Raw genomic sequence first — 22,679 nt, 5'->3', positions numbered from 1 at the left:
TTCGTCTCTACTTAAGTACAGTGACTCTTTCTCGCTTCCTTGTCCACGATTCACTGGTGAAAGCAGATTTTTAGATTATAACTCCACCCCCCCCCCCCTTGATACCGGTGTACGCCAGTCAAAATTAAAAGCCAATACTCTTTCTGTATCACTGGACGCTGGGTGATGACGCCACTATTTTGAGACACGTTTGATAGACGTTTACATCTTAATCCTCCAATCAAATAATCCGATTTTTCCCCCTTAAAATACAATTAATCTGTACACTAGAGGCGCTGCTCTCTCTCACATACAGATGGTACACTCAATAATTAATTCAGTTCTGTTCGGTTCAGTTCATTTCATTGTACTTTATGATATTATGAGCATCATTAACGATATTATCAAAACATTAAGTTAAAACAATAGAAACAGTCATAACTGTAAGAATTGTATATCCTACTATATGAGATCTCACACATTCACTATTAAAAATTATTCTCATATAATCACGATATGATAATTTCATATAATTTCATGTGCACAAAGGGTGAGAGATGCTGTTGCATTATTTATCATCAGCTCCTGCCTTGTCATAAACTGTAACATCATTAGTAACCTCCTGCTCACTTAAGCCTGAATCCAAAATGGGAGCAAATGAATACATATACTTGGAGTTGGAGCGATTTTCTGTTATTTTTTTTAATCATTTGCACATGCCTGAATAAATCATTACTGTAATCATTATTATTATGGATAGCCTGTGGTGAGATATTTAAGATGATTTGATTAGTGTATAGAATAAAGTTACTTGTTAATCATAATCCAGTTGTCTGACTAAATACATTTTGATCGTACAGTATTATGATAAATGTGAATAATGCAGAGTGTATGAATCAGATGGAACCCCTGTTAACCCTTTCATGCATACTGGTCACTACAGTGGACAGTTCTTCTCCAGCTGTTCTCTTGTATATTCATGGGTTTTGTTGTTTTAGTTCCATATCAGCCAACACAATGGACACTTATGCATCATCACAGACACTGCAATCTATACCATTACTGTAACTGTGCTGTTGATAAACCTGCAGTAACATGTTTTAGTGTAAATCAATTGCTAATTGTTATTGGACTGTAATTAATAGTTTTTGTTAAACAAAAAGTTGTTGTTTTTTTTTTTTCAAATTATCTCTATGACGTGAGTAATAACTAGTATTAGAGTATGTTAAAATGTGAGAAAACATCAGACTAGCAGCATTAAAAATGTTTTTATTTAATACTTTTCACACATATCACTTTCTGATGATGGGTTTTAAATGCATGTTTCTTTGCTTCAAAAATTAAACACATGGTGTCCAGCTGAGTAGACATTTTTGTAACTCCATGAAAAATACACAGTAAAATATGACTGTAGAATTGACACCAAAAAGTTGTAAAATTGCAGCATAAAAAAAAAATACTGTAAGTGACAATACAATGCAAAGTTGTTTATATGAAAATATTTTTGCGTCAATGATTAAATCAAATATAGCTGTAGTTTAAACAGGAAGAGTATGTGAACAAAACCAGATTTGTATGTAGAAATTATGTATTTCTATTGTTTTTAGAAAATAAAACTGTAAATTGAAAAACATTGTGGTGCTGTTTAAATTGCAAGACCATAATGTTGAAATAACGGCCTATTTGCTTTTGTCTCTCTCTCTCTCTCTCTCTCTCTCTCTCTCTCTCTCTCTCTCTCTCTCTCTCTCTCTCTCTTTTTAATTTTAAATAAAAAAGTTTTAAAAAAGTAAACATTTGACAATTTACCATTTTAAACTTGTAAACTATTGGGTTGGTAGAGTTGGTAGAGCAGCTTGTCCAATAACCAAAGGGTTGGTGGTTCAAATCCTGGTTCCAAATGTTAAAGTGTCCATGGAAGACACTCAGTGGCAGCACCAGAATTTTAAAAGTGTGGGGGGGGGCAACCTGAGGGCAAAGAAAATGATGGGGGGGGGGGGAACAAAAAATTTTGCGCATAGCGTGAAATCAATACTTTTCGCTTTAGCGGCTGCAATATATGTGTGTGTGTGTGTGTGTGTGTGTGTATAAAAATAGGTAAAATCAGGTAATACTTTATGTATTCAAGGTATTTGTTAAAAACTACAGCATGAACAACTCAGACTTTCTGTTATGATTATTTAATAGGTACAATCTACTTTCACATATTTCTCTAAACACATCAGAAAAACATGCAGCAAACAAACAGCCAGCTGGCCTTTGAGAGAACCCTCTATAGATGCGTACATGGGGGGGGACTGTCTGCCTGGTTATATTATAATGTATCAAAATGTGTTATGTACGCTTTCATTGACGGATTTTTCATATTTCTTTGTTGCCCGAATTTGCCCAAAGATTTACCCAAATCTGGGTGGGGGGGCAACTAGGTGGGCAAAGGTTGTGACTGGGGGGGCATTTGCCCCCCCCATGCCCCCCCTTGGTGCCGCCACTGACCCTAAATTGTTCCCAGTTGGACCTGATGGCTTTGGAAAGTGCTTTGGACACCATGAAGGTGTATAAACTGTGCTAAATAAGTGCAGTCCATTTACCAGTTAAATCTACACGTTACTCCGTAAATAGGTTTACAGTTGGATGTGTTTTTACAGTATTGTTCTGGAAACCACAGCTGACAGTTTTTTCAGTAAAAACAACAGGATTTTTTTTTTTACAGTGTAGGGTCATAAAAAAAATCACCTGCATTGTTTTTTTGTTTTTTTTTTCCATGCCTAAAGAGGAATAAAAACAAAAATATTGACTTAGGTTCTCATAATCCATGCATGAAAGGGTGAAATACTAAATGAGGTTAGATTATAGTGGGAACTGTCATATCGAGTATAAAATACTTAGGGTGCCAAATGACCTAATCATTCCTTAAAGGTGCACACAGTATGGATTGCGTGGGTATGTATTTATTGCATTTTCCTTGCAGACTGCCTGCCCATGAGCCCACGCAGATCGGAGTTTCATTGATCCGCGTCCTTTCTCAGTTTTCACTCTCTCCCCACGGCAGGGCGATGAGCCGGCCTGGATCTCCTGGATCTCCTCAGCTGACGGTCCAGGCTGTTGGTATTTCCACTGTGAGCTGCCCACGGACACGGCTCTAAAACATGAATCCGGTATTTGTCGCTCTCGCAGTCGCGCTTTTGGCTGCGAACAGCGGCTGCGTCCCGTCATTCATCCTGCCGTTCACCGACTGCGTCCAGAGCCGCGGCTTCTACCGGGGAGCGATAGACGTCACCGAGTCCGGAGCCCGGTGCGTGAACTGGACCGAGGTGGCCGGCTTCAAGGAGCGATACCCGGGTAAAGGGATAGGAGAACACAACCACTGCCGCAACCCGGACCTAAGGATCCGACCCTGGTGCTTTTTCAGGAGCCCCAAAGGCAGAGTGGACTGGGGATACTGCGACTGTAAACACGGTACAAACCGGCCTGTGCATGCATTTGAACACTCATAAAACTCAATGTGCAATGGGTTATCATTAGACTCTTCATGGCTGTTATTATTCAGGATGTGGAGGACAGTAGCTGCAGATGCATGCAATAAGAATGTAATAGTGGAATAATGAGACTGACACACCTTCAGAGTTCCAGGTGTGACTAGAACAGGGGTGGCAAACTCAGTTTCGTTCACTGGCAACATTCAGCTAAATTTGGTCTGCAGTGGGCCGAACCACTGAAATAATAACATAATAATATATAAATAATGTCAACTCCAAACTTTTCTCTATGTTTTAGAGCGAAAAAAGTAAATTTACATTATGAAAAGGTTTACATCTACAAACTATCCTTTCAAAAGTTGTGAATAACATGAACAAACTGAAAAAAATAAGTATAATTTTAACAATATTCTGCCTCAGTTTATCATTTACACATGTACATTATATAGAACTTATAGATCACAGTGGATCTACAGACACAAAACACTGAGTAACAGGCAGAATATTGTTAAAACTACTTACTTCTCTTAAGACATTTCAGGTTGTTCACATTTTTGCAAAATTATACTTTGTTTTAGTGTAAATACATGAAAATATTTACATTTACGAAGAGAAAAATTTGAAGTTGTCAATATTTATATGTTGTTATGATCGTATTTTACTGAATCCTGCCCACTTGAGATTGAATTGGTCTGAATGTGGAACCTGAATTAAAAGGATTGCAAATATTTTAGTGTAATTTTTGCATTTCACAAATTCATCCCAAGGGCCGGACTGGACCCTTTGGCGGGCCGGTTTTGGCCCCCGAGCCACATGTTTAACACCTGTGGACTAGCGGAATCATGCATGTACTGTACTGATGACAAGTCTAAACACATATGTGCTGCTGTGAGTGTGCAGGTTTGTAAATGTGTTTGGGTGGAAAAGCAGTCCAAAGGATTATTAATGTCAAGAGAAAGGTTTCATAGGCTCAAATGAAAGTGCAACACATTTCCCATAAGTATCAAGGAAAGGCTTTAACTTCAAATATACAACTGGACATGCAGTGGAACCTGATGATAATAGAGTATGTGGTTTCTGTTTAGCAGGACACAGGCAGCCTGTGGTAGTTTTAGTCCTGGTATATACCATGATTTCTTATGTTCTGCTGTTTTATTTGTTGTTTCACAAGTGTTTTCTGTCATCCCTGCAATCAATTTTTGTGTTTTCTGCTCTCAACTGTGTAATTTCCCCATGGTGGGATGAATAAAGTCTTATCTTATCTTATCTTATCTTATCTTATCTTATCTTATCTTATCTTATCTTATCTTATTTTGTTTTATCTTATCTTGTTTTATCTTATTTTATCTTATCTTATCTTGTTTTATCTTATCTTATCTTGTTTTATCTTATCTTATCTTGTTTTATCTTATTTTATCTTATCTTATCTTGTTTTATCTTATCTTATCTTATCTTGTTTTATCTTATCTTGTTTTATCTTATCTTTTCTTATCTTATCTTATCTTGTTTTATCTTATCTTATCTTATCTTATGATGCTGATAAATAATCTTGAAGTGACTGATGCAGTTGAATTTTTGTGTACTATCTACTCACTTACTGGTCTTGACAAGGAATTCACCAAAATCTGTTGTTAGATCTAATGTGTTTAATGTTTGTGTCTGTTTAACCCATAAAGACCCAAATAACCACTGGCAACCAAAATCATCTACCAATATAAAATGTTTAATAACTTCTGATCCATTAAACCTATCAATACATGTAAATAATCGGTGTAAAATGCAGTTTGTCATCTTTTCATGATCATCAGATATGACCCATTTAGATGTTCATGGGCTCCATAGTTACCATGGAAACATGATCCTCTTCTACAACATGAATTCACCAATAAAACCCATGGAGTTTAATCAGTGACAGTGGATGGAGATACTTGGTTTATGTTCAGTTAGTCATCAATTTTGTTGAAAATGTAACATTTTGTTCATTTTTCTCTGTTTCTGATAGTATGACACTTATCTTTAATCTAAGCTTTTATGAACATCTACATGATCAGTGAATTAAATATGGGAAAATACCTGATTGTTATTGAAGAAATGCAAAATACAGAGGATAATATTATAATTAGGGATGTCCGATATTGGCTTTTTTGCCAAAAACCGATATGCCGACATTGTCCAATGCTTAATTTCCAATTCCGATATCTACTGATACTGCTGCCGATATATGTGGGATATTAAACTAATTTTAGGTAACATCACATATCTCCTGTCATGGAATTAACACATCGTGCCTAATTTTATTGTGATGCCCCATTGGATGCATTCTCAAATGCAACAAGGCTTTCAAAATGTAAACACTGTGCAAAGAATACATACTTCAACTTAAGTTGTGGAAAAAATGCCAGATTAATTTATTTTCTCTCCCTCCCTCCATGAGTCTATTACAGTGTGGCAACTCTACTGTACAATTTTGAAAACTGCACATTTCTTTCAGCTACAAACAATGCTTCATTTATGTGTCGGTAAATGCCGGTGAAATCAAGGCATTATTTTATCGGTTTTAATGATAGGCAAAAAAACCTGATAACGATATTCACAGATATTACATTTTTATGCCAATATCGGGCCGATAATATCGGTGGGCCGATATTATCGGACATCCCTAATTATAATAAATGGTGATAAATTGCTTAAGAAAGGTTAAATGGTGAGAAAAATTAATTTGGGAGCTGCCGGAAAAGTAACACTGGCTCTTTATGGGTTAAGTAAAAACATGTCATTTCCTTTACTGTGTCCTATACATATTATAATAATCAATTGTGCGGCTGCAGCTAAAACTAAGCAGGGTGAAAAGCTTTTTTTTCCTAGGGGAAAGGAACACAAATAATGTAAAGAACCTCATGTATCCTTCATCTGTGTGCTAGTACTTTTTGATGACATTCTGTAGACCTCTTCTATGTGGAATATGGTTTATTGTGTACATCCCCCCTCTCCTTCCCAGGCTCGGTGCGACTTCAGGGAGGACGCTCCAAACTGGAGGGCAGAGTCGAAGTCTATCTTGCTGGAGTCTGGGGGTCTGTGTGTAGTAATGACTGGGGAGATGAAGACGCTGCAGTGATTTGCAGACAGCTGGGCAAGGGGTAAGAGAACACATATGCACACATATGTGCTCTGTCTGCCACTCCACTTCTGCCCCTCCTTCTCACATGTGTATTCAGACACAGGTGCAAGTTAAAACACCATCTGCCAAATAATTTCAGAATGTGAGGCGGAGTATTTCACAGCACATCAGGCACATAACATCTCTTCTCTTCTCTTCTCTTCTCTTCTCTTCTCTTCTCTTCTCTTCTCTTCTCTTCTCTTCTCTTCTCTTCTCTTCTCTTCTCTTCTCTTCTCTTCTCTTCTCTTCTCTTCTCTTCTCTTCTCTTCTCTTCTCTTCTCTTCTCTTCTGAGTCACACTTTTCTTCTGTGACCCTTGCATACCAACCCCCCATTCCCTCGAGGTACTTAAATACCTTTAGTGCTCAGCTATTTACCTTGTTACCAGCACACACTCTCCTTTTCTTTCTTTCCCACTGCGATGTTTTTTTAATGTGGTGTAAATAAAAGTTGTGTTGAAACTGATCGCTGCTGTGACAGCCGTTCTCAACTGTACTCAAGCAGATCATACATTTAGGCGGAATTTTTAATCTCAGGTGCAGTCAGCTGAGAAAGTGTTTGATTTCCCTGGAGGACGGAGACGTTTCATGCGCATACACATGTTGAATCAAACATGCCTGTGTGTGCATATTCACACAGAAGTCAATGAATGTCTACAGCAGAATGGAAAGAGGGCAAATGTCAGCCATATGTCAGCTGCGGTCATTACTGATGAGATTCACGTGCCCTGTTATTGAAAACTCTTGGTTGTAAAATTCCTGACGGTATTGGCCCTGGCAGACATTTTATGAGCGTACAAAACATGCAGACATAGGATGGGCTGCCTTGTGTGCCTGCAAAATCACTTTGTATTAAAGAGTTGGAAAGCAACCCAAATTAAATTATACTCAAAAACTCAAGCATCCTCTTAGCACATTGTGTGATACGTAAGAGAGTTTATATTAGATTAGATTAGATTAGATTCAGTTAGATTAGATTGGATTAGATTAGGTTTCCGGAAGTACATTAGGACCACTGGGAAAAAAAATTAAATTCCAATAATTTTTTAAATTATTATAATTCTGAGATTAAAGTCATAATTCTGAGAAAAAAGTCAGAATCTAACTTTTTTCCTAGAATTCTGACTTTAATCTCAGAATTCAGACTTTAATTTCAGAATTCTGACATTTTTCTCAGAATAATGATAATAAAAAAACTTATTGGACCTTAATTTTATTTTATTTTCCCCAGTGGCCCTAATCCTCTTCCATATAGATTAGATTAAATAAAATTAGATTAAATTTCATTGATCCCACAATGGGGAAATTCAACGGTCAAGGCAGCAACAGAATAAAGTGCAAGAAAAAAGTGTACATGCAGAAGGATAGTGTAAACAAAACCAAACAAGATAGTGTAAAAGCAAACAAAATAAAATAAAAATTATAATAGTAACAAAAAACTACACAGACTTTATACATATTGCTGAGTTTGCTGTACGATATTATTCCTTGGATTGAAACACAATAATACCGTTCCTCAGGTTCTCAGGTCGTGCACGTGCAGTTCCCTTGTTTCGTCCCAGCTTGGCCAAGGTGCACTGGAGAGCAGTCCACTGCCAAGGAGAAGAACCAGACCTGCTCCAGTGTCCCAAGACTCCCTGGAATGGAGGGGAGTGTTCCCTGGCTGCAGCCGTTACCTGCATCCAGCAGCAAGGTACGCCCATTTTATAAACACATAGGCTCGAGGATAAAGCCCCTGCTGTTTATAGTTATATTCTATGTTATAGTTATATTCTGTTTATAATAATATTGTTTTCTATTCAGTTCTATTCTATTACATTTTTTGTTTCTGTTTTTTTTCTACTATGTTCATTTTGCACCGTGGGGCGTTAGACTTTGTCATTTCAGTTTTCTGTATGCTATGTACATACAGCACATCTGAAAATTAAGCTGACTTTGACTTGACTTGAGTTTGATAAACTGAGTTTTGCATCATAATTCAGTTGTGCAAAAACATACTTGTAGTTGTCATCCACATTGTTTGAAGTAGAGTCGAAAAGTAGGTTTGTGTCCGTGTTTGTATAGATTTTGTGTAGATGATGTACACTGTTGGACATATAATTGGAATAATTTACTTTTCAGACACATTCCTCTTTGTATTCCTATTTAAACACTTCAGTAATTACATACTAAGTCCAAGTTACATTTTATCTATCAATAATAAATCCTATCGTTATAGTCATTTCATGAGAAGAGGTGAAAATATTTCCTTTCAACAGTGTATATGCATATATTGTAAATGTATATTGTATTGTGTTCTCTGTTTCGTGTGTGCATTTATATTTGCGTGCATTTCAGAAATTGTGACACTTCCTATACGGCTGGTCGGAGGTCAATCCAGGTCAGAGGGCACAGTAGAGGTCTTCCACGCTGGGCAGTGGGGTTCTATATGTGACGACCAGTGGGATGATAGCGATGCAGAGGTTGTGTGTCGACAGCTGGGGCTGAGGTGAAAGGGCATCCACACACGCACATATACATACAGAAAATAAAATTCATCTTTCATTATTTCCAACTAGAAATTAACATAAAGGAACTCAATGTGAGAGGGAGAAAGTGAGAAAAAAATGTGACTGAAAGACAGAGAGGAAAGCTGAGATGAGTTAATGTGGGTGTCCAGCCTTCTATCTCTCCCTCTGTCTCTAGAAGTATGAGAAGTATTCTTTCCATTTGGACACACAGAGAGTGGAGCGAACAGTAAAGAACATCTGGGGGTCAGATACTGAATCAGGCTCCTTGTTCCTGCATGAACTAGGACCACAGAGATATGCATATTTAGCAACACTACCCTCTTTGCAAATGTGTGTGCCTGCATTTCTTGTGTATGCAGCTGTGATGTTACAGTGTTTGTGTATGCACAGATATGCATGGCAGGCAAATAATAGACTTTTTTTTTCAATAAAAGTGATTTCAATGACAAACGTCTCTCAATATCCCTAACACTTAATAAAAACTGCATTTTGTCCTGCACTTTTATCACAGTCAGGGCCACTTATTTGATTTCTGAAGTACTAGTGTAAATTAAACCTTACATTCTTTTGTGTTGTCTCTGTATTTGGTAGCGGTGTGGCAAGAGCATGGGGCCAGGCACATTTTGGTAAAGGTTCGGGCCACGTGTGGCTGGATGAGGTGCGTTGCACTGGTAATGAGCTCACCCTGGAGCAATGTCCTAAAAGCGCATGGGGAGAACATAACTGTCTGCACTCTGAGGATGCAGGTGTGTCCTGCAGCCCTTTAACAGGTAGGCAACGCTTGTCTTAATGCAAACAATACACACAGTCCAAAAAAACATAAGTCCAGGCTGAGGGATGATAATGTATCTTGGGAAATGAAAGCTGGGCCAATAATTTTTATAGCGCATGGATTTATGTGTATCATCAGCCGTGGAAACTTTGGTTGGAATCATCATGTGTATATCTACAGTTACAATGTCTTTAATGCTTTAACAAGTCAATATGTCTGCGTTATAAAGGGCATGCAGCAGGTTAGTAGCATCGTGGAGGACCTTTAACTGACAAAGACTTAAATCTACCAGCGACCAAAAACATCCACTGATGTTATATCATTAATAACTTTTGAGCCACTAATTTTATCAATACATTTGAATAACTCAGATAAAATACTGTTCCTGTGTTTCAGGGACATTAGATATGACCCAGTTGGACATTCAGAGGCTCTGTAGTGAACATGCAAATATCATGATCTTGAACAATTTCGCAATAAAGCCCATGTAGGTTTATAAATGACAGTGGTGTGAGTTTTAGAGCTTGTTTTTATGTTCAGTTAATGACATATTTTGCAGAAAAAGTCACTTTTTCTGTAGTTTTCTCTGTGTTGATAAAATAACTTATGAAGTTACCGAGCTTTTATGAACATGTATGTACATGATCAGTACATTAAATATAGGAATATACCTGATTTTCACTGACAAATTGCAAAATGCATTGTATGGTTATATGATAAATGGTTATAAATCAGTAAAGAAAGGTTAAATGCAAGTCTTCACAAGCATACTTGTAGGTCTTTAAGGGTTAACAAAATGATCTCAAGTCAAATGATAAAAGTCACCTGACATCTGAGAGAGTCTTACGGAGGACTACATGGTGTTCACACCTACGTAGGATTTGACTGGCTCAGCTTGATTAGACCATTTGGATCTTTGTTTGTGAATGATAAACATACAAGGAGATCAATAAGAGCCGGTTTATGTGTTGTTTCAGATGAAAAAACCTACAAACCTACATTACTGGACAGAAAGGCTTTGTTTTTTTAACATTACTGGAGCCAGAAATGATTCATCCAAGACAACTCGGTTTATTTTTGTGCTTTTTTGAGCCAGACAAATAATTTTTAATTTTATAGCCAAATAATGTATACTTTAGTTTTAACTGCCCAACTGCTATGCATATACATTAAAATAAGATAAATAAAATCTAAACATGGCCCAGGCCTTTTTTCACGAATGTTTGAAAATGTCTGTTTTAAAGCTGGTTTCTACACTAAACCCAATGTCAGTGTGTGTTTCTGTATTTCTTTTTCATTACAGATGGTACTGTCAGACTGGCAGGGGGTGCAGGGAGTTATGAGGGGCGTTTAGAGGTCTTCTACCGTGGTCAGTGGGGGACAGTGTGTGATGACGGCTGGATGGATTCCAACACACAAGTGGTTTGCCGACAGCTTGGTTATAGGTAATAAGAAGTGATAAAACAACCCCACACAGCCATTTGCACACAGAGTAATCATTCAGTACAAAATATGGGAACGCTTACATGGATCTGTGTGAACCTCCCTGTGCTGCAGGTTAGGAGAGACACTCCTTTCCCGGGGGCTCGACACCCCTCGTTTCGGGGTCGGGTCAGGTCCCATTGTTTTGGATGATGTGAGCTGCACAGGGAAGGAGCCCAGCCTATTGGTGTGCAACAGGAAGGAGTGGCTTCGTCATGACTGCACTCACTATGAAGATGTCAACATTGCCTGCAGCCCTGAGCGCAACGGAGACAGTCTCCCAACTAGTAAGACAGGATCTGAAGATTTACAGAAGAAGCCTGAGCAGCTTATGTAATACCTATCTATGGTTTATGATTTATGGGAATAGAAGTGCTAGTTTTAAACCAGTACTGCAGCGTTCACATACTTCACTGGCAGCAAAAAACCAAAAGATTAATTTTCCTATTTGATTTCTCCTTCCTTCATCAAGGATAGTGCGCGCCATTCCTAAATCTGTTTCTTTTCTCTCTGCCAAACTCAACCTGCAGTCAATTGGATCTCATTTTAACCCTTTATAGGGCACTCAGAAATACTCTGAAATTCAAAATTTCAACCTTAGTGTGTTATTGGAGGACATAAAAAGACTTTATTACCTTTGTGAAATTTTTCAAAAAATTTTTAATTGTCATGTAGAAAAATCAAGGTCAGCGAAGTTACCATATTTGGTTCCTTACCTGTAAGTGGCAAAAAATTAAAAATAAAAAGCCAAGAAATGTATATATAAACTAGAAAAGCACTCGGAGAGCACAGCTTTCCGCCAAGGCAGGTCAGTCCCCCCCACCACCACCACCACCAAAATGTAATCATTTGTTCCTTGTGCCAATATCAACATTTCCTGAAAATTTAATCAACCCCCTCCCGATCACCACCAAAATTTTATCATTTGTTCCTTGTGCCAGTACCAACATTTTCTGAAAATTTCATCCAAATCCATCCATAACTTTTTGAGTTATCTTGCTAAAAGAAAGACGAACAAACAAAAAATCCCCCCCCCCCCCCGCTCACCACCAAAATTTAACCAGTTGTTCCTTGTGCCAGTATCAACATTTCCTGAAAATTTCCTGAAAATCTGTCCATAACTTTTTGAATTATCTTGCTAACAGACAAACAGACAGACAGACAAACCCCGATGAAAACATAACCTCCGTCGTTTCACTTGGTGGAGGTAAGAATACAAGAAAAACACATGTAAAGGTGAAAGTAACATATATTGTAGAACATTAAAACATCACTTTTAGAACACTAGAAGCACTCGGAGAGCGCAGATGTCCACCAAGGCAGATCAGTGCCTCTTCCCAACCTCGATCACCACCAAAATTTAATCATTTGTTCCTTGTGCCAGTATCAACATTTCCTGAAATTTTCATCCAAATCCATCCATAACTTTTTGAGTTGTCTTGCTAACAGACAGACAGACAGACAAATACACAGACAAATAGACAAACCAACGCCGGCAAAAACATAACCTCCTTGGCCGAGGTAATTACAACAACATAAGTGTCCACATCCACATTATCCCTTTGAACATCATTCCTTACATTAGTACCATTACTTCATGGTACCTAAAAAAGCAGGTACATTCACTGTTCATGCAGAGGTGGACCTTACAGACCCTGTAGACCACATTGGACCTGAGATTATTGCCTCACTGTCCTCACTGAAACTGTTGCTATCACTGTCTTGTAATGTATGTGGAAATTACCAAGAATAGTCACTTGCCCGATAAAAGGTTAATCAGAAAATGGAAAAAAATCTGCAAAAGAAATTGGATGATGCAAGTCACAGTAACTGCAGTAGAGGCAGGTGGCGCTCGACTTGTCCCACCTTAACAAGTCAGACCATGGTAAAGTTTTCTTTTCCAGCTTGCACAAAAGAACTATTAGGTAGCAGCTGGTTGACATACTGTCACAGCATCACATAACATAGAGTCAACATTACTGCACAAACACCCAGCTAATAGTAAGATGAGACATAATAGGTCAGTGTAACTACTTTTAAGAGTGGAAGGCTTGAATGGTAGTGCCATAAATCAAGTCTAGTTCATAGCCTCTAGACACCAGTAAAGACATGTGAGTCTGGGGCTGCACTGAGCCCATTAGAGGCTCAGATTTCAACTCATACTGTACATGTCTCTTTAATTTTCTGGAATCTGTGTTAAGACGTATTACTCTGGCATGGGTCACATGGTTTGTATGTCCTAAATGAGGACAAAGAGTATGGCAGGCTTTAGGGAAAGGGTTTAGGTAGATTATGTTGTTTGGCAAGAGCCTGAGGGACATGTTGACCCCATCGACACCCACCAAAGAATTATGTCATTAATAGGCAGTGTTTGTGTGTGTTTATGTGAATGCTTGTTTATATGTGTGTGTGTGTGTGTGTGTGTAAATCCCCCCTTCCTCCTCAAGATGCCAGAGGCAGATTAGTTTATGTTGCTTTTGGAAAAGGAGAATAAGAAGATAACCCAGGCGGTACTTTGACTCTCCCCTTCTCCCTTGTCATCTCGTGCTGTGAAAGACCATCGCATCAGGGGGATGTTTTTAGCAATAATGTGCATTTATGAGTGCTAGTGTTTTGAGAGAGGGAGGGAAATACTATGTTTGTGTTTCTAAAACAGAGGAAAAAGATGAGCATTTCCTTAATAGCTAACGCCAACTTAGAAGTAAACATTCCCATAATTAACTCCCCCAACCTTAATCTTCCCTTCCTACAATTCTCATGTCCCACATGTACAAAAATTTACTCATTTAGACCGCCAAAGGTTAGGGATTTTTGGTTATTCAACTTAGATGTATAATGAAAAGCTCAAAGCAGTGACCAACAAATAACACATGCCATATGGGTCAGCTCAAAAGCAGAACACTTCAGAGGTCTTGCACAGTTTCTAACCCCTCACTGTCTGCAGCACATTAAACATCTTAAGGACAAGAAAGTACAAATCCTACTATATAATGCACGTTCTGTGTTCGTCTGTCCGATCGATGTCCCGATGTTGCAGCACAGGAGGGCGTTTGTACAGGTTTTCTTCAACTTTCACAGAGCCGATCGCTGCCAAACTCGCCAAATGAATAGAAACATTACCTGACTATGTACTAGGCACAATTTTATGTCTGTATTCAAATGTTGTGAGGTATGCTGGGCAATTTTAGCCTCTCATGCTATCGTACAATAGCACCACGGGTACAACGCCGCTAGTAATAATTAGAAAGACAAGGTAAAATATACTATAGAAATTAAATGTATAAATTAATACAAGTACATAAATAAATTATTAAAGCATATAGCTCATTACATAATAGAAAACAAAACTTGTTTTACACACAGTTATTAAGGCATTCATTTATGCCACATATATACCCTCAAATGATAGAAAATGCACAGTATGTGCTTGTAAGTACACATTACATGTATGCAATTCACTATTCAGTCACATAATTTACATGTAGGGACTCAGATACAGCTGCAGCAAAAAGAAAAAAAAGAACTCTTATCCAGGCTCTGCATCGCTGTGACATTTGATCGAACTTTTGGCAAAATTTTACACTGATTCCGAATCTGTCCACACATGGAAAAAACATGCTCATATTACACAGAGTAGCGAGTATGCATGTGTTGGTGTGGATGTCTGGTTGTTCACGTGCAGACAAACGATGATGGATCGTTTAACCTGAGACTCAGACTGATTTGATTAACAGCGTGAGTGAATAGTATTTGAGGAAAAGAAAGACATCCACTGGTCTTAAAGACAGGTAGGGAAAATAAATGATCTTTTTTTACAGTGGCAGGAGTTCAAGACTTTCCTGTTCTGGTTGCACGCACACTCATTCACTGACAGAATAAAGTGGTTAAGTGCAAAAAAAGCAGACAGGTGTTCAAGCTACTTCCTTTGTTGGTAACATGAGTGCACATGCCCAGACCCACTAGCCTGGGGACATGTTGAGTACATGTGTAGTGTCTTTGAGGATTTTAAGGCTCAATTTTGCTTTTTCTTTTTCTGAGAGCTGCAGAGAACAGATATGAGTCTATGCTGTCAATGTGTGTGTTGTCAGTAAGTTGTGTGTGTATTTTCCAGGTCTGCCATTAAGGCTGGTGGGTGGAGAGAGCCCTGGGGAAGGCCGGGTGGAGCTCTACCTGTCTGGCCAGTGGGGAACGGTATGTGATGATGGATGGAGTGATCGTGATGCTGAGGTGGTGTGTCGACAGCTGGGATACAGGTCTGTATATGTATGACCACGGTTAACAATTAAAAAAAAGCCCTCTTACTGTCTGTCTTAGAAAAACAAAAAGACACAGGTGACATTCATTGAGTACATGTGAACTATTTGCAGACAAAGCTGTTGAGAATGGGTCTACACACCCTTGCTGATGTTGGTCTGACTGTGACAAGTGGTCCAACTAGTACTGGATTTTTGGGTCTGATGCCCTTATATAACTGTATAGGGAGTAAAAATGTTCAACTGTCACTATATGTCACTATATAGACAGCCCACACATTTTTGCTGAAATCTCTCAAAAAGTTTTTTCAAACACTTACAGGAGTGATATTTTGCTTTTTTTTTTTTTGTGTGTGTTAAAAATCGAATTATGCATTTGAAAACATTTCCCTGTGGTCTACATAAACTGTAAATGCTATGCTTGGGTCTGAATTCTTCATTAAATCAACTCCACAGGTCCATCTTCAACCCTATTTCTGAGTAATGACACCAGAAAGGTCATTTTGAGCATTGGCCCTTTAAATGCACATGAACCACTTCAGACCCCGCCCCCTCCAGGTTGTTGGCTGTGCTGTTCTGTCCCATTCAACCAACAACTGAACATTTTAGGTAATCGGCTCAAAGTTTGGACATATTTTCAGTTTTTACTACAACCGCTGCTGCTGACAAACAATTATGTCGTACTCAGAGAAATGTTTGTTTTGACCTTATATGTGCAAATGTCATGACGTAACTAGTTATAAAACATAAAAAATTAAGAAGAATTTCAAACGGGTTGTAGAAATCCACTTGATTTTTGCCAAAATAAATATAAAGATAGCTTTGCAGCACCTGGAGGATTCAAATTCAAACTTTTTGAACTATTAGGGTCCAAATACACAAATAAATGAACCAAAGACTAATAAAAGTGGGTTTAGCAAAATATGACCCCTTTAACATAATGAAAATTTTGTTACAATCCTAATTGAGTTTTGTACTGAATAGTGCATTGAATGGTAAACTTCATTTACTATAAATAGTATCACTAAATAAAAAGAACAAATATTAAATTCAGTTTCAATTCAGTTTTACTTATATAGTGTCAATCATAATACGTGATCATCTCAAGGCACTTCACAAATTCAGTCAAGGCTGTAAAACGATGATATGTAGAGGAAATCCAGAAAACCGTCCATGAACAAACCCCTCGTACAGAAGGAAAAACCTCAGACAGAACTGGGCTCTGGGTAGGCGGCCATCTGTCTCAACAGATCGGGGTTAGTGGGCAGAGGAGAGAGAAAAGAACAACAAACAACACAGGCACTGGACGACACATGCAGACACTGGGCAGGTTGGAGTCCAGAATGATCCACCTGCAACGAACAGATCCAGAGCCAGGTCCAGAGACGGGAAAAAAACAAGCTATGAGACAGGGAAGACACAAAGTTAGTATAAGACACAGAGAAACAACAAAATGCAAACATAATATCTATATATATATATTACACAAAAATAAGAAAATAAACACATTTTTCCTCATCACTGTAAGCCCGGAATTTGTATTTACTAAAATGCTTTAATTACAATGCACTTAAATGATTTAAGTTTTATGATGTTACTATAAAATGTTAAGTATATTCTACTAATTTGTAGGCATAGTTGAAAGTACAAAAAAGTTTAAGTTAAATGGAATTAAATCACTAAGTTTTAGTCATGACCACACCTTTTTATCTTCGCATTGCATTGTGGGTATTGGGCATGTTGCTGAAAATGTGTTTTTTTTATGTGCAGGGGTTCAGCGGGGTTGTGATGTTAGTGTTAATTTGGATTTAATGTGTGTATGGCAGTCTTTATTGGCCTTTTTGTGTTTGTTTTTGTATTTTTGTAGAGCTGCACCATGAGTCAGAGCCATAGGAAGAACAATGGCTTTACTGTTCATCTAAGTCTGTCATTGTGCAATGGCAATTTTAATGTCCTGTCAATTTAAAAGCATTTACTGTACTGGCAAATAACATTGAGCTGACTTCCAAATGTGTTACAGTTTTCTAAGTTGGTTAATTTAGTAACTGTTGTGGTTAGGAATAGGATTTTTGAGTTTGGCTAACTTAAAAAAAAGGTGTTTAATCAATGGTAAATTAATCTGGCTGCAATTGACAAAATTAGTCAGTGTAACCTAAAATGCTGAGTTGAATGGTTGGATAGTGGGGTTGATTTTACAACAGATTTAAAGCACAAATAACTTGTCTTTTAGTGTTTTCTACTTAATAGTTTAAGTTCAATACTTTTAGCATTAAAGTTGCACCTACTTAAACCAATTGATTAGTTGATCATTACTCAAATAATTTAAGTGCAATCACTTGCCTCAAATTTTTTGAGTAAACTCTACTTATCCGGGCTTACAGTGAGATTCTGTTAAAAAGTCGTTATATCTTAAAAAGTCTTAAAAGTCTTGAAATTACAAATCTGCTTTTAATACCTTAAAAAGTCTTTAAAAGACATTAGATTTGATTTGGTCAGTCTGAAGTTATGTTGCCATAATCATGTTTGCTGTATTGTGTTTAAATGTGTCTGTTAAATGTCCAAGCCACAAAGAAAGTAACGTTAGTCGATTCAGTTCCATCCATTCCAACCCCACAATTTATACTGAAATAAGGAACCAGTTATCGCTAACTTTGCAGCCCCCCAGTGAGAAATGATCACAGAACATTCAGCCCAACACAGTCACAAATTTTTGCCAGTATGGCCATGAAATAGGCATTAAATTCAGTTGTAAGTCGTCTTAAAAAGGTCTTAAAAAGTCTTAAAATTAACTTGTAGAAAACTGTAGGAACCCCGTTATATCAGTCATGTACAATAACTCAGATGTATCATACTGGTGAATAAAACTGACTAGGCTCTACTGATTATCTGTGGGAAGGGACTTTCATGGTTTTATTCACACATTTTCATAAATACAGAATTCATATTTAGGTTTTCTACTACAGAGCCCTCCCATCAGTGTAAGGTGCATGAGAGCTGCTCTGACCAAAAAAAGAAAGTACAGGGTTATTCAAAAAGAATGAACCGATTTCATGATGCATTGCTTCAGTTCTCAAGCATCGTCATGGAATGAGTCAGTGACCACTTGAAAGACGAGTTTTTTAAAGTTTCGAATGGCTGCCCCGATGACCTTAAACATTGAATAACAACAGCGATCAGCTCAGTGGATTGTGATATGCTGATACGCATCTTGTAGGAATTCTCTTATCGCATTGATGTTGCCCGTGCTGCAGGTGGTGGCCACATTGAACACTTGTAAAACAGGAAATAAAAGTTGATTATAAGTAGAATACTTGTGACTTGGCTGGAGTTTTCTATTGCTTTTCCTCATTAAAATATTGCGTAATTAATTTGGTTCGTTCTTTTTGAATAACCGTGTACCATGTGTAGGTTGTGCAACAGAACTCTTGACAGAGTAGCATTCTTGTGGGTTTGACACTTGCGTCATAACAATACCCTTTAGTTTTGACTCTTCCTTATTGTTCCACACATTTTCTTTTGTTCCACATCTAGTTTTCAAATGGATGTTGGTAAAACTTTGAGTGAAAGCCTATATGTTACTCACTTAAGCAAATCCAGACTGTCTACTTTATGTGAAAAATCACTCACCACTTCAAGGACTTATACATCTGTCACATACTTACTCCACTTTTCTGCATCTGTCTCTCATCTCTTCATCTCTGGACCTTTATTTTCCACCTCATCACAACTACTTTGAGCTAACCTACTGCAGAAAAAAACAGAAGAATCCAATGAATCATTAAAAAAAACACTTAGGGGTCAATATCACTATAAGGTGCCTTTCAGACTTCAAAATGTCAAAAAAAACCTTGAGATTTCCCGCTTAACTTTATGTTCAATGTGACTGCAGGCTGTTAGAAAAGCATGTTGGTCAAACTACCGCATTTTTAATACATTTTTACACTCAAAGTACAAGCACATGTAAAAAGAAGTGACAGGGTGGACAGTTTTGGCTAAAGTTAGTATTTAATGACCACATGTTGGAGCTTGAGTTGGCAAAATTGGTCATCTTTGAAGAGGACTGTGTAATGTTCAGCAAATATATTTAGAATTTCTGAAAAGTTCTAAATTGCACTGATATATGTGTAAGTGTTTGTCCATTCATAATAAAACCCCCGGATTTCATTAATTTGCGATGTGTTCATGGTGTCCTTTAGATTCTGCTGGGGGACACCAAGGGCACTTTATAGCGATACTGACCCTTATATACACTGCCCAGCCCAAAAAAAAGTCACACATGCAATATTTCACTGCATTACCTTTGGTTCTGATTAGGTGGGGCATTCACTGTGACATCTTTTTTTTGCTACACAATACTTATGTAGTGTCACAATAAGGTTCATAGTATTTTTTCCATCCATAGTTGCATACATTTTTGATTGTTGTTGATGGAGAATCAGAATCACATCCCAAATTAGAGAAATGAGAAGCTACTCGCTGCATTTAAATAAACAGCCTGGGCAAAAAAAAGTAACTGCCTGGATTTAACTAAGCAAATACTTCAACTCCTTCCATGGGTAAGTACTGCGCTGGTAAATAATGTTTCAGCTGTAACAGGTTATTTAAGTCTAACTGCAGTAAGTGTCCTCTTATGTCTTTAACATCATAAAAACTGGACAATGCCAGGACTGATCAGGATCATCAGGCCTGTGACAGAATGGTTCAGAGAGAATGAGATATCATTTTCACACATGGATTAGCCTCCATAATGTCCACACTCTAATTTAGGACCACCAGAGTGTGAATGTGAGAGCGAATGAATAATGGGTCAATAATGTAAAGAGCTTTGGGTGTCTAGAAAAGCGCTATATAAATCCAATCCATTATTATTATTATTATTATTTATTACTAGGACGTGATGAAGACCTGATGCAGCAGTCCGATTCTCCATCATCAACAATCGAAACAAGCGGTGACAGGCACAACAAACCCCACCCCTCACATGTATTGTTACTTATTTTGGCATCGATCCAGCTGATGTCATCATGTCTATGCGTGTGCTGATGCCAGCATATCAACTGCCTCTAAATATGTGCCAAGTTTGAAGTAAATTGAAGCAAAAGTGATGTTTTTAAAGACATTTGAAATTCCGCCCATTATAAGTAAATGGAAAAAAAAAAGATTTTAAAGATTCATAAGAAATTGGAACTTTGATCTACTTCTTCCATAATATAATTACATATATTCTTGGTCACTGGCAATCTATAAACTCAATTTGGTATGAATTCAACCAATAGTTTTGCTGCTACAGATATTTGAAATTTCACCCATTATAAGTAAATGAGAAAAAAAAGATTTTAAAAATGTATAAAAATGTTTACTTTGACGTACTTTCCCAAAATGTAATCAAATCTATTCTGGGTCACTGGTAATCTATAAACCCAATTTAGTATGAATTGAACCAATAGTTTTGCTGCTAGAGTGTTAAAAAACAAAGAAACACAGAAATTAACTGAACCAAAAACAATACCCCTCACCTCCCCCTCAGGGGCAGGGTAATTAGTGCAACTAGGAGGGGAAAAAATATAATGAACCTTATTGTGACACGACATAAGCATTATGTGGCAAAAAAGATGTCACAGTTTAGTGAAATATTGCATGTGCGACTTATTTTTTGGCTGGGCAGTGCATCTGTCTTCTGGATTACTGTTCAGAAATTGTGTGGTAAGGAGTCCTTATGAGCCCTTGGTGTGCTGCCATCTACGGTTATTAAAGGTTTTAGCTTTGCCCTTTTCTCAGAGCCAAGATAAGCATCCAATTAAAGGCCAGGGCAGTTGCGTAAATGACACATCCACAGTGACTGATACCTTATGTTGAGGGGAAATAGACTACCTCACCCCATTCTTTCTGTGTTTCATTATTTCTTCCCTCTGAGACCCTGTCCCTTCTTTCAAAACAATGACAATATGGTGACAAGGGAGCATGTCTCAGTATTTCCACACGGAGAACAACTGAAAATATTTTCTTGCTCATCACTTGTCAAAGCAAGGGATTGTCATCTCTTAGTTACTCAATTTACACATCTGTGTGTACATGAAAGCCACATCTGGAGTGTATAAGCGTGTGAGAGAAAGGAAGCGTGTTTGAGGTATGTAAAAGCAGTGTTAGGATCATCACTTTATCTCACAGAGGGTGTGGTGAAAGGTCATTACACGCACACCAGGTCCCGAAGGGGTAAAGGTTGCTGCGGTGTTGAAAAAACAAAATATATGGACCCACACAGACACTTTGACACAAATTATATAGAAGTCACCAGTTTGACCCGGAGACAACCTTAGAAACGATCCGTAGAAAACTAGGCAATTACTCACACATATAAGCAAACACACACTGACACATGGTGCAAATGTTTGGATCGACTGTCTGTAACCAAGTGAAGGTATGAAAATGTGGATAAATGTAGAACTAATAGCAATTAAAAAAGGAAATATTTAACTGCTTGAAGACAGAGGATTGACATTTGCACTTGCAGCTCACACATTATAGCCTTGACTTTTAGCATTCTGGTTTTGCAATAAGAACCGATCTGTTGGAGAAAAAAGTTAGTTGGAAAATGCGTTTTCACAATTTTATAGATTTTTGAGGAAAATGGAAAATCCATGCCAAATGATGTCTGAGAAATCACTTGACTTTCCTCACTCACTTGAACAGTTCATCACCAAAGTACAGGCTATTGAGCTGCATTTTTGAGTGATGTTGTAGTACTGGTGTTGCCATGGAAACACAGAGAGCAGGCCTGATGTCAGAGTCTAGGCATATTTCCAAGACACTTTGGGGTTCACCCGTTAAATGGGAAGTGCTGCTCAGGGAGGCAGTGGGAACGCAGACACAACGCTATGTCTCAATTTAAGGCACGAGGGGATACGAACCCTGCCACCTAGGAAACCCCAGGGAAGCAACAGGAGATCCTCTCACTCAGTTATCTATCGATCTTAATTAAATTCACAAAGTTCTTGTACTGTTACACATACCTCAGCCTACAGGTGTGTGTATCTGAATAGTATCTTTGTGTTAAT

General features: G+C 37.9%; 1 protein-coding gene across 1 annotated transcript in view; it reads left to right on the top strand.

Annotated features, from left to right (window-relative positions):
• Positions 1–2,910: 2,910 nt before the first annotated feature.
• The window catches only part of prss12 (serine protease 12), a 36,853-nt gene continuing 17,084 nt past the window's right edge, over positions 2,911–22,679 (top strand). Inside the window, exons 1-8 of the mRNA XM_030143940.1 lie at positions 2,911–3,432; positions 6,451–6,589; positions 8,128–8,300; positions 8,945–9,095; positions 9,709–9,887; positions 11,193–11,334; positions 11,447–11,658; positions 15,483–15,624. Of these exons, the coding sequence (XP_029999800.1) occupies positions 3,123–3,432; positions 6,451–6,589; positions 8,128–8,300; positions 8,945–9,095; positions 9,709–9,887; positions 11,193–11,334; positions 11,447–11,658; positions 15,483–15,624 (1,448 nt within the window). The 5' untranslated portion in view covers positions 2,911–3,122. The remainder of the gene's footprint in view (positions 3,433–6,450; positions 6,590–8,127; positions 8,301–8,944; positions 9,096–9,708; positions 9,888–11,192; positions 11,335–11,446; positions 11,659–15,482; positions 15,625–22,679) is intronic.

The sequence above is a fragment of the Sphaeramia orbicularis genome, chromosome 1 (genome assembly GCF_902148855.1).
Source record: "Sphaeramia orbicularis chromosome 1, fSphaOr1.1, whole genome shotgun sequence".
Taxonomy (NCBI): domain Eukaryota; kingdom Metazoa; phylum Chordata; class Actinopteri; order Kurtiformes; family Apogonidae; genus Sphaeramia; species Sphaeramia orbicularis.
Note: the sequence above shows the minus strand (reverse complement) of the source record. Positions and strands in the feature narration are given on the sequence as shown.